Genomic DNA, 18,460 nt, shown 5'->3' with positions numbered 1-18,460 from the left:
GCGCCTCTCCCTGCTATTTTGTATTATTTCTGTTCTAAAGTATTTCCCACCTACTAGGTCTGGGAGATGCAAACACCCAGCTTCGGCATTTCCCGTATCAGCCTGACCACCAGGTAAGACACTGTTCTGGAAAAGCCTCATCTAGATTCACCAAACCAGAGTTTCTGGGTTCAGGTCATTCATTGTGTGGCAGCAAGGCCAGGGGAACTTCCCCACTCCTTGGCTACCTCCCGGCCCTGCACTTGCAGAAACATGGGCAGCTGCTAAAAACAGTGTCTAGGTGTTTGCTCTTGATTTTCACTGGGCATCAGGATGGAATTAATCCCCACCTCTTGGGCTGAGGGCTCTGTCACGCTTATGTGGACACTCCGGGTACAGGATGACATTTATCAGGTATGTGACCTCCTGGGTCTGACTCTACAATAGTCAATAGTCTGGGCTTAAGATGCAATCTAGAACACAGTGCAGTGAACTCAGCGTGGGAAAGCTCTGAAACATGTTTTCACTCATTTGCTCAACCGGGATTCACTGAGCACTTTCCAAGCACAAGCACTGCTCTGGGTAGTAATATACATCTGCAAGGCTTGTTCTCGAGCAGGGTATCTCAGCTTTGGTGCTAGTATTTGTGGCTAGATGCTTCTTTGCTTGTGGGGCTGTCCTGTGCACTGTAGGATGTTTAGCAGCCTCCTTGGCCTCTACTCACTAGATGCCAGTAACACCTCCCCCCTGCCTGTGACAACCACACAATGTCTCCAGACATTGTCCAATGTCTCTTGGACAAAATCATCCCTAGTTGGGAACAACTGCTCTAGAGGTAAGGAGAAAAGAAATGACTAACAATTAAACAAATATTTTCAGACAATAATGAAGACTCTGAAATAGCTCAGCTGGCAATGCACTTGAGTTCTGAGCCTCTGCAAAACTCATGTCTCGCCCTGGAGGCCTGAGAAATTAGGAAGCTGATAGAGAGAATGTATATTGGACCATTGCTCTTAAGAAGGGGCTCCCAGTACAAGTTGGAGGGATAACGGTGTTTTCTGGACATTAGCATTCAAGTGCAAGCTCCTTTCTGGCAGAGGCTGGAGAAAAGCAAACAAGAAAGGCTGGCCAGTGGATGCTGTTTCTGGAGCTCCAGCATCGACCTGGCAGGGAATTTCGGTCAGCTTTGGCAGACACTCCCTGGGGAGGGCATTCTCATAAAAGACAATCGCTTATCAGATTATAGCCTGTTCTCTTAAGGCTGGTGAAAAGAAAGGCCAGGTTTCAAAGGAAGGAAGAAAAGAAGAAAAGAAGCAAAACTACTTTTTAAGTCTGGAGCTGAAGGCCATAGGGCAACACGAGCCTAGTATCCTCGAGGTATGCCAGGATTTAGAATCAGGAGGCCTGGGGGGCGCCTGGGTGTCTCAGTTGGTTAAGCGTCAGACTCTTGGTTTTGGCTCAGGTCGTGATCTCAGAGTCGTGAGATCGAGTTCCGCGTCGGGCTCCACACTCAGCACAGAGTCTGTTTGAAGATACTCCTTCTCCTTCTTCCTCTGACCCTCTCCCTGCTCACACTCACTTTCTCTCTCTAAAATAAATAAATAAAATCTTAAAAAAAAAAAAAAGAATCAGGAGGCCTGGGTTGTGTCCCAGCTCTGCCATTTAACTGAGTATGGCATCGATATCGTGGTATCTCTCTAAATCTCAGTTTTTGCCCCTGTGAAATGAGACTGCTAAGAATCAATCTTATTTAGCTTTGTTTGTCTCTTGTATTAATATGGATTGAACCTAAAATCTACCTCAAAAGTACAGATGATAATCACATCACCAGTAATACATTCTACTTATTGGTATAGATTAGGTGTTAGAGTCTGTGTTAAGTGCCTGGCATGCATTATCAGCTTTACTCTTACCCTTGTGCACTGAGCACTATGATTGGTGGAAACGATCTGTAAGCTGTTGAGTGCTATTATGTTAACTGTCAGTGGTTCTTTTAAGTTGGTTAAATGTTTATTTTTCTCAAGAAAAAAGTTCTCCTGGATTATTAAGAGGACAAGTTGTCAAATTTGAGTTGAAAAATCAATCTACCAGGTAAACCCTGGAAGGAGTGGTCAACCCAATAGATGGGGATTAATGCCATTCTGATTTCTCAGTGATAATCAACAGACTAACTCAAAACCGCCATTGTTAACTGCCCTGGTACCCCAAGCTAGGAAAACACTTATAAACCCTTTCTCCTTATCTGATTGCGACCAGGTTGTGTCTTGGGCTGGCTACTTTTGTTCTCACCAACATCAGTTGAATGTGCTGACTGCTATGTCTGTGTCATGTGCTTTGACATACATCTTATCCACAGAATTCTTTTTTTTTTTTTTAAAGATTTTATTTATTTGACAGAGAGGGAGAGAGAGAGCGAGCGCACAAGCAGGGGAGCAGCAGGCAGAGGGAGAGGAAGAAGCAGGCCCCCCTGCTGAGTAGGGGGCCTGACATGGGGGCTCGATCCCAGGACCCTGGGATCATGACCTGAGCCAAAGGCAGACACTTAACCGACTGAGCCACCCAGGCGCCCCATCAGCTGAATTCTTTTTTTTTTTTTTTTTTAAAGATTTTATTTATTTATTTGACAGAGAGAGACACAGCGGGAGAGGGAACACAAGCAGGGGAGTGGGAGAAGGAGAAGCAGGCTCCCCGCTGAGCAGGGAGCCCGATGAGGGGCTCCGTGTCAGGACCCTGGGATCATGACCTGAGCCAAAGGCAGATGCTTAACGACTGAACCACCCAGGCGTCCCCATCTGCTGAATTCTTATAACAACCCTGTGAAGCATGTATTTTTGACCCTCTGTTTTACACTGAAGAAGTTGAGATCCCAAGAAGTTGAGAATAACTTACCCAAGCTTCCTAGCTAATACAGGCCTGAGTCAAACTCAACTAGGAGCTCACCCAGTGACAAGTGGGGGAAACAGGTGATATATCTTCATGGAAGAAGCTGCAGCAAAAAGCAGGATTGTCTTTATAAATACCGTGTGCTTTTCCAATTAGAAACTCAGCTTAGGCACTGATGAGAGTTTGTCCAATGTTTATTTTAAAAAAACTGTGCAGGATAGATCTGCCATTTCTTTCCAGAAAGAAACATCCTCTTTACTTAAAACCAGTTGTTAGGCTGTATTTTTAGATGTCATGGTACAGTATCGAGTCGAAAAAGAAAAGAAAAAGTGGGAGGACACAGATATTGTAAACAGGAAAAGTCACAAAGTGTAACCAAGAAAAGCCAAGAGCACAGCCCGTGGCCTGTGAAGGATTTTAGTTCTTGTCTGCAGCTCAGGTTGACCAGAAATGAAGTTCTCCAGTCAACTTGTAGAAAATGGAAATTTTGGCTTTGGTGATTATGCAAGTAGCAGATACCCTGTGGTTTGGAAACTTTTTGCTTGGCCAACTGTCAGTTTTCTCTTCTCCCGTGAAAAACAGCCTGTAGGAATGAGCAAAAGTACTGCGCCTTTCAAAAACTTAACAGTTAAGACAAGCACAGCTCGGGTAAACAGATTTTAAAAATAAACTGTAGTACTCGTAACTGAGAGATATTCTAGGTACTTTTTATTCATTGTACAGCACATTTGGAAATCTGGGCTGAATGTGAGCCATCCACAGGGCACATAAATCACATATACTGCCCTGGAAACCTAAAACTGAACAAAAATTAATTAGAAAACCAAAATCAACTACATTTTTTTCAGAGTACACATTCATTGTCAGAATTTTCACGTTTCCATTTTTCATCAACACCTGTTAGAATGTCCCTGATTTATGCTTTTCAAAATCTCTTTGTTCTTTGTGGTCCAAATACAAGTATAGGCTGAAATCAGTCCTTAGGGAGTTTATAAATAATACAAACGGATTGTATTAGGTCCAGAGCACTAGCTGGGTTGGTAGAAAGGTCACATTTGGGTAAGGAATTTAGAAAGGCATTACCAAACTGTGAAAACAGAAAAGTCAAGCACACTTAGGACAATATAGAAAATTTCTTAATCACAAATGTCCAGGACTCATTTTACTGTCACAGAAGAAACACCCCCTTCTCAACCTACAGGTTTCTAATATTTAGTGAAGAAACTTTTTGGTCACTTAACGCAGGTTGCGTTGATCAAATGGGATGGTGTCTTTTTTTGAGGCTAACGCAGGCGTCAAAGATTAAAACGAAACAAAACCAAAAAAACTGGAAGGCCACAGGTCAAGGAGACAAAGGAAATATAAAAAAGGAGCCAAGAAAAATTTCTGGGCCAGAACCAGAAAACGCAACGAGGGGAAGAGAATCCTTTGAGAGAGAGAATGGTGAGTCTCCACAACTCATGAGAGTCTACTGCCCCATTTTCAAGCTGGTTGTGAAGCATGACCCAATATTAAAAATTACAGTATATAAACTTATGAATTAAATAATGAAGTAATAAGAATAGAATGAAGAAATAAATAAGTAATGAAATAATTACATTAAAAATACAAGTAATAAGGTGCGCCTGGCTGGTTCAGTTGGTGGAGCATGTGACTCTTGATCTCGGAGTCATGAGTTCAAGTCCCACATTGGTCCTGGAGTTTACTTAAAAAAAATTACAGGTAATAAATGCGCAAAACTCATCATTTCCAGTTATTTGGCTACATTTTACTATTATCTTTGCTCTTGAGGTTATTTATGCCTACTGAGTCAGTGTGACAGCAACGCTCCCCAATGGCGACATGTTAACTGCTCACCTCTTCCCAATCAGGGAGGTTACAGTGGTGACAGGAGATCGGCCAAGGTGAGGGTCTTCACACCACAGAAACTGGCAAATGCTACGTGTCGGCGCCCTTTATCCCAGAGAGCTATTTGTGAAAGGCACACCAGCATTCCCCTGGAGAAGTTCAGTGGGAGTGAGAGATCTCATAGAAAGGATGAGTTTCAGAGCACTATGTCGGGATGCTGAGGCCACTGAGCCACCAGTGATGAAGATGAAATAGCGGTCTTTGGATTCAGACAGAATTGCATCCAAAGCTCAGCCCACTTAACTTTCCTAAGACTTACTTATCACATCCCAACAACGGGACTCATGATACCTGCCCACAGAGCACCAAGCTTGGCAGACAGAGGTCAACATAAAAGGTAACTGTTCTGCTTTATTATCATGCTTCCCCAAATCACCAGTGACTGGGCTCACCGCTGAGGGTCTGCCGACCAAGGATTGCAGTGCTCCTGTCAAAAGGTTCGATGTCATCTGCTTTTCCTGGTTCTTTTGCCACTGGGATGCAAGTTTCACTTACTGCTGCTCTCCTAGCTCCTACAAGAGAGCCGAGCCCATTGCAGGGCTTACTAAAAATGTGTGGAATGAATGAATTTCCCTTAATTTCCATCTGCTGCTCCGCTTCTGAGTTTTCTCCCTCTTTCTGCCAAGGTCACCCCTTTGCCTCTTAATTGCCAGCTCCCAACCAGCTGTGTTGCTATCTTGCTGTCCTTCTGGAATCTCTCAAACCATGGAACTCTTCTCCTGCTACAGGAGGCCGCCGTGACCTTAAGGCATCGATGAAAGATGTTTCCAGCTTTTTCACTCACAAGCAGAACTGAGCACGTGTCATTCTGCTCTGTTGGCAAGTTTCTCCCCACTTGTACGGCTGCTCTGTTTTAATCTCGGTTCCGCTCGGCCTCCAGCAGAAGGGACAAGTCTTGTGAGAGGAAATCTCACCCAACACGCACAGCTGTATCCAGGGAACCAAGTATTTTCTTCTGTGGCCCTGCCTCAGCCTTGCTTCTTGGACTTGCTGTTCTGGAATAACCTTTTTGAAGGCAGTGAGGGGCTGGGTCATTTAAAAAAGCATGGATGCGGGGCGCCTGGGTGGCTCAGTTGGTTAAGCGACTGCCTTCGGCTCAGGTCGTGATCCTGGAGTCCTGGGATCGAGTCCCGCATCGGGCTCCCTGCTCAGCAGGGAGTCTGCTTCTCCCTCTGACCCTCCCCCCCTCTCATGCTCTCTGTCTTTCATTCTCTCTCTCTCAAATAAATAAATAAAATCTTTAAAAAAAAAAAAAAAAGCATGGATGCTTCTGGTAAGAGTGGCCTGGATGGTGGCTTCTGCAAACTCTTTGGGAAATCATTACATTCCGGAATTCCTAGTTCCTTTTCAATCATAGTCAGGGGAGTAGGGGGTGATAACACTTAGTGCCGGGCGGTGGTTTGGGAACAGCCCCTCAGAAGTCAGATGGATATGACATCCCAGCCTGACTCTGCCTCTAACTAGCTGGAAACTTCAGGCAAGCCACTTACACTCTCTGAGTAGCTGCTGTGCAATGGGAATATTTTTGCCTCGTGCATTGTAAGCAGTCCATAAGAAGCAGCTAGTATTGCTTTTTCAAATATAGCATTATTATTCCAGAAGTGTGAAGGTCAAGAGTATAGGCTTTGGAGTCAGACAGACCTAGGTTTAAGCCCTAGCTCTGCTCTTCAGTTCCTGTGTGGCCTTGTTCGGGTTACCTCCTTTCTCTTGAGCCTTGTTTTCCCCATCTGAAAATGGGAATAATAATAGCACCCACTTCCCAGGCCCAGGAGGGTCACATGAGATAATATACATATAATGCTTAGCAGAGTACATGCAATTTCTAGTGATATTATTAAACCTTTCATTAATCAAGACCAAGCAGTTGCTAGACACCCCTTCAGAGTAGATGTCCTTGAAGGCCACATTCCAGTGACGAGCAGATCCTACTCTGCCCTTGCACTCTTCTGCAGAGAAAGGAGCAGGTAGCTCGGGCAAGATCAGACTTGGTCTGAACGTTCTAATTAGGAATAATATCACCTTGCCTGTCCAGAGTGCTTTAAACTTTCAAAGTGCCTTCAATTCTATTGATTCTTTTAAACTTTACACATTTTAACGTGCCAGAGCGTCATATCCCCATTTTATAGCTGAGGCCACTGAGGCCCAAAGAAGGGGTGTGACTTCTCTGGGGTTGCAGAGCTAGACAGAGCTGAGACTCCAGACCGGAGCTCCTGCTTTCTCCTGCCCCAATCTCCTGACCCTTATAAAATATTCACCCAGAAGTAAAGTTAGAAAAAAAATACCCACTAAAATACAAGGCAGGTCCTGCATGCAATGCTTCCTCTTGTGCATTTCATAGTGGGAAGGCTTCCGTTAACACTAAATGAGAATTGTAAAGAGAATGTAGCTCTCCCAACCCAGGGGTGCTTTGGGGGATCCACAGTGCTCCATCAGCGAGGTCCTGGCTGCCTCCAGTGCTCACTCACTCTGCCAGGCCCCAAAGCCTTTTATTAGACTGAAGTCAATGAAAAGAAATGCACTTTTTAAAAAAACTGGAGAATTTTAAAACAGCCCTGGAGATCAAAGTCCGGGTTTTTCTGGCTTGGGAACTATTATTCTTACTACTGACACCTTTTGAGTCTTGGAGGGTTTAAGGCACTAGAGCAGGGAAGAGTTTTATCAAAGAGAAGTGATTTATTTAAACAAGAAAAGTGGATCCTGTGGGCCTGGCAGGGACGGAAGGTGGAGAACCTGCAGAAGTCACCTCCAGATTTCCACGAATATTGTGGCTGGGAATTAGGAGTATTTGTAGAACTTGTGTTTTGTTCGGGAATTAGGAGTATTTGTAGAACTTGTGTTTTGTTCCATCATAATGCCATTCCTCCTGTGTTACGGCCAACCGATGCTCTGATTAGTTCCTGCTCAAATTTATACATGTCTCCTTCCTCTGCAACCACAGTGGTTGAAGTTGTTAACAAAAACTACACTGGGGCACCTGGGTGGCTCAGTTGGTTAAGCATTCAGCTCTTGATTTTGGCTCAGGTCATAATCTCAGGGTCCTGGGATCGAGCCCCGCATGGGGGCTTGAGATTCTCTCTCTTCCTCTCCCTCTGCCCCTCCCTCCTCTCGTGCTCGCTCTCTAAATAAATAAATAAAATCTTAAAAAAAAGTTTTGTTTGCTTTACAGTGAATGGGTATTTTTTGAGCACCTACTCTGTGTCAGGCTCTCAGGGATAAAATAATAATTGCCCATTTTTGTGGTGGGAGGGGAATCAGACAGATGAATACGATGCCATAAGGGAAGTGACCAGAAATTATTTTTCTTTGATGTACAGATAATGAGATATGCCATTTTAAGTGACATTCCCGTTATCCTAAATCAAGATAGGGCGGAGGTGAAAAGGGCACATCTTTTCGCATCAGTGTCCAGTAGAATTCCCTGGGATGCAGGAAATGCTCTGGGGCGAGTGGGCTGTTGGGTATGGCTGATGCTCTAACGATGATGGAGCTATGGTCAAGGGTGTCAGCCTCGAGGAGAGGTCCCAGAGGAGGAGAAGGAAAATGGTGTGCTTTACAGCCTCTTTAAATCCTGGCTCTGGGGCCTCGGGCATTTGGTGAAACGTTTTTGAGCCACTGTTTTCTCATTTGTAAAATGGGAGGATAATACTATCCATAATCCTTCGCATTGATCTCCTCATCTGAAATTAGTGGGGTCTTCCTCCCCTTTTTTCCTGCTTGTCGTAACCATGGGAGAAAATTAAGTGGTAGGATTAGAATTCAACCACCTGGAAAAAAATTTTGGAAAAATGTGTTCCTTCCCCCTGCCTGTTAGATGACACACCTTGAGCGGGGTCATCTGCTGGACCCAGTAAATTGTCACAGCACCATGCCTGCGAGGTGCCCTTGTTCAATGACCCTGGGGCTTCAGGGGTGCTTACGCAGGAGGCCTGAAGTCTGAACGCCTGGCTTCACATCTCAGCATGACTGCTTTATCAACTGTGTGATTACCATCCATTTATGCATGCACAAATATTTATCAAGCTCTAGTTGGGTGCCAGAATTTATCACAGACTCTAGATATTCAGCAGGGACACAGCTAAGGAGCTCCTTTCTTACACGCTCACTAGTGGAGGAGACAGCCAACAAACAAGGAAACCAACAAATACACAGGATGATTTCAGATCATGCTGAGTACTAGGAAAATAAGAAAACAGAATAATGTGATGCAGGAGAGTTATTACTTTAGAGTAGTCAGGAAGGGGCTATTTGGGGAAATGATACTTAATCTGAGATGGGAATGATAAGGAGTCAGCCTTGGGAATATCTGGGAAAAGAACATTCCAGACAGAGGGCCACGTAAGTGCTAATACCCTGTGGTAGGAGTATGCTTTGTTTAAGATATGCTGCACAACTTTTTTCATTATCACACTCTTAAGGAGCCTCTCTAGACATTTTTTCCCCCTAATACCCTCCTCCTCTATGAAATTTTAATACAATAGATACATTGTATTCCCATTGGGTGGAGTTGAGCTTTGGAGGGCCACAAACTATTGTAGTATCTAAGGGGTATTTTTTGCCCCTCAAGAACCAAGTTCACTCTCTTGGGAGTGAAGTCTCACCACTGAGAATCAACAGTTTAAAAAAAAAAAATGGCAGCAAGTGTGGCTGGAGCTGGGTGGCCAAAAGGAAAAGGACAGGAGACAGGGTCACAGAGTTAATAAGGGGCTCATCAGTGGTCCTCAAAGTGTGTTCCCTACCAACCAGAGCTTGCTAGAAATGCAGACTGGTGCTCAGCCATCTGTTATAGCAAGTCCTCCGGGTCACTCTGATACATACTGGAGTCTGGAAAACACTGGGCTATGTCATTTACTTCACTGTGGGCCATAGTAAGGAGCATAGGCTTTATTTTAAATGCAGGAGAAGGCTATGGGAGGCTTTTGGTATGGGGGAAACATGATCTGGGGACACCTATAAAAGAAAAATCTGGTTACTCTGACAGAAGGGCAAGGAGAGGCAAAAATGGAAGAAAGAGAAACAAGTCTTCTGGTTTGTATCTGTGACATGGAGATATGACTGAGACCAACTTCATAAGTTTGTAAAGAGGATAAAATGAGTGAATACATGTAAAGAACTTAGCACAGTGCTTGGCACATAGTAAGCACCCAATAATTATCAAAACTGTTCAGTTTTGCCCCTTATTTCTCTTTTTCAACCACCCACTGGTTAGTATCCAAATACAGATTCCCCACCCCCTTTAGATCCCTCTATTTTTGCCAGTGTTAACCGATTTGGCTGCTGGTGGGCTGGTAAAGTATCTCTGTGGGCTAGTAAACCTGTAACATGTTTACAAGGCTGCTTTAGGTCATGGTGGAAGTCCACAGTGTTCTATTCAGTTCCCTTTCTTTTTCTTTTTTACCATGAGATTTAACTGTTGGCCTAGAAAAGGAAACTTAATGTAAAAACCAAGCTTTAGAATCAGGTCTATCATTAACTTTGGATGGTTTTCACATCTGTCTAATAGGAAGTGCCCTAGGCAGGGAGGTAACCCACAGTGTAGGGTTAAGCACGCTTGGACTTCGACACCAGGCAATCTGGGCTGCAAGACCTGACTGCTGGTGGGACGCTGGGCAGTGAGTGAATGAATACCTGTAAATCGGTTCCTTTATCCGAAAAATGCAGATAGTAACAGCACCCACCTACCTACCTCATGGATTTGAGGCTGAAACACTAGAATGCATGGAAAGCACCCACACAGTGCCTGCCACAAAGTGTGAGACATGAGGATGATGATGATGATGACTGAACCTGCCACAGGTACAACATGGCTATGTGAACCATAATGGAACATGCAGTTCTGCGGGCCCCGGGAAAGGCGGAATACATGTTTGGCTTAGAAAAGACATCAGTGCATCAGGTTGATGACACACATAAAACATCATCAAGCACGTTGTTTTCTATACATAATAGTAAGTTGATCTGAAAGAATCGTGCCAGCTCAGGAGAACTCCACTCAATGTCTTTATATCACAGGCATGGAAGATTCCCGAGAGGGTCTTGATGGAGGGGTTTACCTTCAGAACTGACCTAAAGCGCCCATCCCTAATGCCACCCACCTCGCCCTGCCCCCCTGCTTCCTGCCCAGCTGTCCCCTCCCTCTCTGGGCTCCAGCCACCTGGTCCTCTTCTAGTTTTTCCTCTACGTGATCTCCTTCCCACCTCAAAGCATAAGAGAGTAGGGAATGTGCACTCTAACCCAGTTGGACCAACCCAATTTATCCTTAAAAATGTAGATTAAAAGTCATTTTACCATTGAAGCCACAAACTGTGTAGTTGTTACGATCGAAGCCTCGAGAGTCACATTGCCTGGGGCTCAAATCCTGATTCAGTTAATTTGCTAGCAGCACAATCAGGTGCAAGGGACTTCATCCCTTTGTTACTCAGTTTTCTGATCTGCATAATGGACAAAATAGTGGTGCCCTGCTCTGAGGTTTAAATGAGCTGGTGTACATGGAGTATCTGGAATAGCTCTGGGCTCTGTAACTGTTATTATGAGTGTTACTTTTTCTTTAAGCTCTCTGTACTTCTCTTTGCAGTACTTTTCACAATTGTAATTAAATAACGATGTACCTTGTTTACAGTATCTTCCTCCAGGGACCCTATCTATCTCTTAATCCCTCTTCCCCAGCTTGTAGCACGCACCCTATAAAGCCAGTCCCTCAGTAAACATCAGTTGAATGAAAAAATGGAGTTGCTTCATTTATTTTTTAAAAATTGAGAAGCAATATAGCCTTTTTTCATATAAAATATTTAAAAGGATTACTAGTTGATGAGTAGTTTATTTTAAAAAGAAGAAAAAAAGGATAATTAATGCAAAGCAAGATTTGGGGGGCATGTTGGACCTCAGTACTTGCTCTAATAAAGAGGGGTGCTTGCACCTTGAGGTGGGCGCTTGGGGATGTACACGGTTACCACAAACAACATCCCACTGCTCCATCTCAAATGTAGTGGTTACTGCGAAATCTCTGTAGATTTTCAGATGAATCCCTGAAGCCGGATGGCAATTCTCATGGTGAGCAGAACAATTACCTTCAGGTCCCACTAGAGTGACCTGACTCTCAACTCAATACAAGGCCAAGTACCAAGAGGGAGCCTGCCTCCTCCACACCCTGCTGTTGCTGAAGTTCTCACGCCTGCTCCCAGAGGAGCTGTATAAATAGCTGCAGAGGAGGAGGGGCAGGACTTGGCTCTTAGATCCTAAATGCCTTCTATGGAGCCCATGTCAATTCCGGGACACCACCCTTCTAGGGGCTAAAAGAAGGTTCCAGAAAAACTCATTTCTTGGGCATCACATAGAGGCCAGCTAGTTTCTCACCATGTCTCTGAAAGACACTGTTTATTCCAGTTCTTTAGCTGGGCTACAGAGACAGACCTCTCATAGTTCTACTGAGGTGAGAGGGGTTTGAAAAGATCGCCCCCTCCCCCAATATAAGCACAATGTGCTGGTGAGACTTCTGCCAGGAACACTTTCTATAACTTTGATCAGATTTGTATTGGGTCCATATCGGTCAAGTGGTTTAGAACCAGGGCCTTAAAAAGATGGATCCTTGACCTCAAGCCCAAGACTGAAGGCTGCAATGGACACATTGTGATCACTTATTTGTGGACCTCCACCCAGTGAAATCTAGACAAGTGACTACAGGCTCAGAGAAGCCCACGTGTCCAAAACGACGGAAGGCTGGTACATATTCTTACAGCGGCAAGATGTGCAGAGATCCGAATGTGGGATGGCCGATAACTGGCTCATATTTATGCTATTGTGAACATGAAGGGCCCTGAAGAAAATGACCCATTTATTACTGCACACACTCAATCTGCAGGTGGTGTCTGCCTATTTTCCTGACACTTCATTTCCTGCACTTGGGCTAGATGAATAATAATAATAATATATTTATTATATTAATTATATTAATATAATATTAATTAATATTAATAATATTATTAAATATTAACTGCCTTTTATTAGGTGTGGCTTCAGTGCCAGAGGCTAGCTCTAATTCCCTCAACGACCTTATAAGGTGATTTTAACTAGCCCCATCAGACGGTCAGAGGTGGTCACTCAGCTCCTAAGAGGCAAAGCAAGGTTTCCAGGTGAAGATGCAGAACACTGCCCTCTCACCACTTCCTCTCGCTCTGGTTTCACTGAGGCAGAGCCTATCAAAAACAGAACCTTTACCAATGGGCTGCTGAACGTGCTGGCATCACCGCTGGTTGTAGTCGACATTGTCTGACGTCTACCTAAATGCACCCCTGTCGGTTTAATCCTTTGACTTCAAAATCAGGTTAATTAAATTCCACTACTCACGGCCATTTCCCGTCAAGAGCTTTTGCACTCCTGGAGAGTGAGTGGCAAATGAACTACAAGTCTAGCTTGTAAGAGCTCCAGAGAGTCACTGGAGAGTTCCCGTTTGCACTCTCCTGCTGGCCCAGGCTTCCTAAGCGCGCGGTGGATGCACCTCATTCACCCCTGTGAGCCCCCGCCTGGCCCATCATGGAGGCAGCACATATGGGGGAAATGGGTGTTGACTTCTAAAGAATTATTTATTTATTTATTTATTTGACACACAGAGAGAGATAGTGAGAGAGAGAGCACAAGCTCGGGGAGCGGCAGGCAGGCAGAGGGAAAGGGAGAAGCAGGCTCCCCGTGGAGCAAGGAGCTTGAAGTGGGGCTCGATCCCAGGACCCTGGGATCATGACCTGAGCCAAAGGTGGACACTTAACCGACTGAGCCACCCAGGCGCCCTGACTTCTAAAGAATTTGGAACCCAAGGAGCAGTGTCCCATTTCAGGACAAGAGCTGCATCCACTCTTCACAAGGTCCTGATTTCTTCCTAGAGAGCATTCCAGCATCTGATTCAATCTGATGGTTCAGTCATTCTGCCATTTTCCACTTGGCCTGACTTAATCTGCTCCTTCTCTCCTGCCCCTGGGTCTCCCCGCAGCTGGGTCATTGGAGCCCGTGCCCTAAACTCCTTCCTAGGTTAAAAGGAAAATATCAGTGGGGAGGAAGGGAGAAGGGAGAGAAGGAGGAGAAAGAGAGGAATGAGAGAGAGGGAGATGGAGGTTAAGCAGAGAAGAGAGACACAGAGAGCTCCCATTTTTTTCCAGGTGACAGGGAAGTCACTACAATTAATTAGAGGTGGAACATTTCCAAGCTGGAAAGGAGCCTCAGTAGGAGTCTAACTTCTTCACCCATGAATGTGGACTTGGAGGTCTGGATGGGAAGAATGAGATCCCCTGAGGCCACAGAGCTTATCAGTAAGTCACGGAGTCAGACCTACAATCCATCCCCTCTTTGTCCACTGTACCGTTCAGCCCCGTCCCACTGTTCTACCAGATAAAGATACTCTGTTATGGAAGGTCAGCTTCTGGACTAATTCCATTCCTTATTGGAAAACCTGAATCTAAACACATCAAATTGAAAAGGAGGTATTCAGTAAAATCTTGAAAATAAATACAAGTTCTGCTGACTTGTTCATTCTAACTCTCAAAGACAGAAGAAAACAAAACCAAAAGAGAAAATAAACCAATAGAAGAGAACAGAATTGAACATATCTCTACAGCCTCATCTACAAAGACTTCCTTTAGGGGGGAAAAAAACCTCTAAAATAAACAGAATATGCCCAATATCTTACTTTTCTTTACTTGCTTTTATTGGAATGATAAACTGGTTTGCCAGATTAACATATGTTAATGTATATTTTAGCCTATATTCAGTTTTTTCTTTCTAGTTTAAAAAAAGTCTTTCATTTAAAAATTTTTGCAGTTTTCCAACATCAAGCGAAAAAAATAAAAAGGTCTTAATTGGAGTTTCATGAAATCCATCTCAGGGACAAACAAAAGTCTCCTACTTGAACTATGATCTTGAGACAGGCCTTCACTAAGAGCTCACTGATATTTTTTGGTTCCTACAATATTTTCAAAGCAAAGAGAAAGTGTTTGAGTATATTTTTACCTAGGACCACAGCTTGTGGTGAAAGTGACAAGGCGGCTGGTTCCTTTTCTTGGGGTCTTTCATGTACTTGCCTATGGGTTTTTGTCAACAGCTGTAAGCAGTGCATAATAAGAAGCAAAACTTCATTTGGGCATTTTTAGTCCAAGTTAGAAATGCATAAATGAGAAATAACGCTAGTTGCATGTAATTCAGAGATGCTGGAAATTAGACAAAGCAATCAGCTGGTCCTAGAAACGACACAGTGCTGGACAGAGTATAGAGTCAGGACTCTGGAGATTCTAGGCTGTGCCCTGCCTTTAATGGAAGATGAGATCTTAGAAACATTCCCCCAGGACTCTGGATTTTAATCCTGTTGGTAATAGAATGAAGGGACTGCGGAAACTTAAAAGGTTTCTTTGGGCTCAAATATTCCATGGCATGAACTTATTTTACAATTCTACTCAACCAGTGGTCTTTGTCCACCACCCATTCCCCTCCCTCCCAGTAGTTATTGACCACTTGCACTTGCCCCATGGCTGGGGATGGGGTGGGTGGAGGGTGGGGTGGGGGGCATGGTATCTGTCCGGAAGAACCCCCATTCTAGTAGCCACCACTTTCCTGTATGCTCCAAATGGAAGGTCAAATAAATGGTTCCCTGGAACACACAGAAAACGCTCTAGACTGGAATTTGGAATGTCTGGGAATATTTTAGATCTTCTGCTAAGAAACGGAGTTTCTGATTCCTGAAGAGGCTGCATCGCAAGAGAGTCTCACTTCTAGAGAGGTCTTATGGTCTGAATCTAAAGAATAGGATCATCTAATGTGAAGCCCTGGGTCACCATAATGCTGGTCTGAGAACCGGGTCAAAGGACTGCATTTTGGTTAAGATTATATTCCTTTCTACTCCTTCAGATCATAAGATAACTTTAGGATAGAATTAATTTAGAGAGTGCCGAAAATTCGTTTCTCAGGCCACACTGTGGTGTTATATTATGGCAAGGGGGTATTATCCCAGTGCCTATTGTGATGTATTTATTTCCTTGATGTTTCTCTTCTGTACCAATCCTACCCACTTCCTCCACAGACTTCCTTCTATACCCAAGGGTTTTGCAGTCTCCTGGATGAGACAATTTCCTTTGTTTTCTGAAGTCAACCCAGATTTTCCTCCCCTCCTCCATCTCCGACATCTACCTATCAGAAAAAAATGGACACTTGGAGTTAAACTTGATGAGTTTACCAACACCGCATTACAAGGGAGGAAAGAAAAAAAAACTTCCCTTAAATTAGGATGTAGAACTTCCTCTGACAAATCATACAAGTTTTATGAATTAATTAACAGCTATCCCCCAAAATGATATTCCCAAGGTCACTGCCTTGAGCTGCTGAATTCTGATCACATTATGGTCTTCACCATAAACTAGACTCTGGGACAGAAATCACTTCTCCTGCTGCTTTTTCCAGGCAAGACAGGGACGAACATTAATAGGTCCTTTTAGAAAGGCTACTAATGAGCTCTAGATCCCCACAGAATCTTTGTTGCCAAGCGCTCACAAAGATAGAGAAGCGCTCACCACACACATTATACTGAGGACATTATTAACAACTGGAAATCCAAAAGCATTTTCATGCTGCTTACTGACACAGTTCCTGCCCTCTCCCTGTCCTTTCCATATCCATAAAGGAGCTCTAGCCTTTAAAATTAACAACCACAAAAAAAGAAAGTAAGAAAGAAGAACAAGGGTATGTGGGGGAAGGGAGTGGTAAGGTAGAAGGACACACTTCAACAACAATTGTTAAGTTCCAAAGTGAAAACAAGAAATCAGCCTTTTAGGACCTTTAAGGGAGCAGAGATCGCATTTAAAACAATGACAGGAAAACGCTCCAAAAGATAGGTGTTAAGGACCATCTCCATTTTGGTATCAAACTGGAGCATAGCCAAATCTTTTTTGGAAAGAGTAATTTTTTGAAAAGAGTGGAGATGAACTTTCCTTGGAGTTTCCTTTTCTGAAAGTCAGATTCTGGAATATTAGTACTTAGAGGACTCCACCCCAGTAAAATATTAAAATCTGCCCAAGATTCGGCTAAGAATACCAGTGAGAGCCCACAAAGCACCATTACACTGTCTGTAGTCAGAACATTATAAGAGAAATTGTTCTTACCTCCGAATCATGATCTCGGCTCATTTAAAGGGACTGGAGAGAACGTGCAGGACAAAGGACACATGTATTAAGCGCTTGTGATGTGTGTGTGTGTATGTGTGTGTGTGTGTTTTCTCCAAATAAAAGCTGGTGGAAGTAGGGATCTGAAAACCCTGACGCCTTCCGCTGCCATATAATCGCAAGGAAATGACCTTACCGTTTGTTGCTTTGATTAGAAACAAAAGCCTTTCAACATGAGTCAGGAGAGCCATGGGGAAAAAAATAACCCAAAACTTCTATTTCTTTTGGGTACCTAAAGTTTTTCTTCATTACATCTTTAAAACACATGATGAAATGTTGTTTACTATTCTCTGAACTTCACTGATGATGCATAACGTGGGATGGGCTAGGCGATCGAAGACTCCACACTTCAATTTTGGCTCTTCAGTCTGTGTATGTTCTGCACAAGGCAGGCGATTGAATGCATACAAGCAGAAGGAATACTGAACTCAACTGTGTCCCCACACCCATCTCATGCCACTAGCTTTTACACTCGGAAAGAAACTCAGAATTCCATGAGACAACCTCAGTACTATCTTTCAAAAGCAGAGATGCCAGACACAAACAAAAAATCTTGGCAGGATGACTGTGGTCTCAAAAATGGATCTATTTCATCATTTGCATTGAATAAAGCATTACTATTGAAATTACTCAATGCATAGGGAATAATTGCAGTATGTTATACTCCAAGGTGGGGCAGAAAGAAAAATATACAGAATCCAGGAAAAATAATAAGTCTGTGTGTTATTTTTAGAATGGTTAAGTAAGAGCTTGTGACATGGTACCATGCTTCCATCTAAGAAAAAAAAAAAAAGAACCTTCTGAAATTTTGTGCAAGTGTGTGGTACAGTTAAGGATGTGAATTCTAGAGTCAAACCTGGGGTTTTATAGCTGTGTGTCCTTGGGAATGTTACTTGACCTCTCTGAGAATCTGTTTCTTTTTTTAGTAAGGTGGAAATAAAAATCCCCAGCTTATTAAGGGTGTTGGAGGAATTAAATGAGACGATGCATGCAGAACACAAAGAATTTGCTTGGTAAATAGGCATATAACACATGTATTTAATGAGGAACTCTTCCCCCTTCCCTCTACCAAAAAAATATCTTACCCCTGCGCAGTGAGGGAGTGGCTTTACCTTGAAGTCCTTTCAAAGACTCCGATTACTTTGAACCACAATATACAATCCGGGAAGACACAATAGCCTAAAACAACTTCAATCAATGCCAAGTTTGGATGCTTATTTAGGTCACTTGATAAAATCAGTGGAAAAGGTGGCAAAGAATTCAATACAGACTTGGTAATTATTTGTGGGCATGTGACCTCACAATTGGAGGGGCTGGATGTTAGAATAAATGAGTTACTTATACATCACTTTAAAAAAGGCTTTTCAGGGGCGCCTGGGGCGGGGGGGTGCTCAGTTGGTTCAGCGTCCAACTCTTGATTTTGGCTCAGGTCATGATCTCAAGGTCATGAGATAAGCCCCGTGTTGGGCTCCGCACTCAGCGGGGAGTCTGCTGGAGATTCT

At 43.6% G+C, this 18,460-nt stretch overlaps 1 protein-coding gene across 4 annotated transcripts in view; it reads right to left on the bottom strand.

The window, feature by feature from the left end:
• The window catches only part of FRMD4B (FERM domain containing 4B), a 325,730-nt gene that overhangs the window by 130,470 nt on the left and 176,800 nt on the right, over window positions 1–18,460 (bottom strand). The window contains exon 1 of one of the 4 annotated variants that reach the window (XM_064593810.1): window positions 16,899–17,042. The exons of the other annotated variants lie outside the window; for them this stretch is intronic. Coding sequence (XP_064449880.1) covers window positions 16,899–16,922 — 24 coding nt within the window. The 5' untranslated portion in view covers window positions 16,923–17,042. Of the gene's footprint in view, window positions 1–16,898; window positions 17,043–18,460 lie in introns of those variants that run through there. 4 annotated transcript variants of the gene reach the window in all.

This window comes from Mirounga angustirostris, unplaced genomic scaffold, assembly GCF_029215605.1.
Source record: "Mirounga angustirostris isolate CCGP_5_RB_7025 unplaced genomic scaffold, mMirAng1.0.hap1 SCAF_1, whole genome shotgun sequence".
NCBI classification, from domain to species: domain Eukaryota; kingdom Metazoa; phylum Chordata; class Mammalia; order Carnivora; family Phocidae; genus Mirounga; species Mirounga angustirostris.
This window is presented reverse-complemented; position numbering and strand designations above follow the sequence as displayed.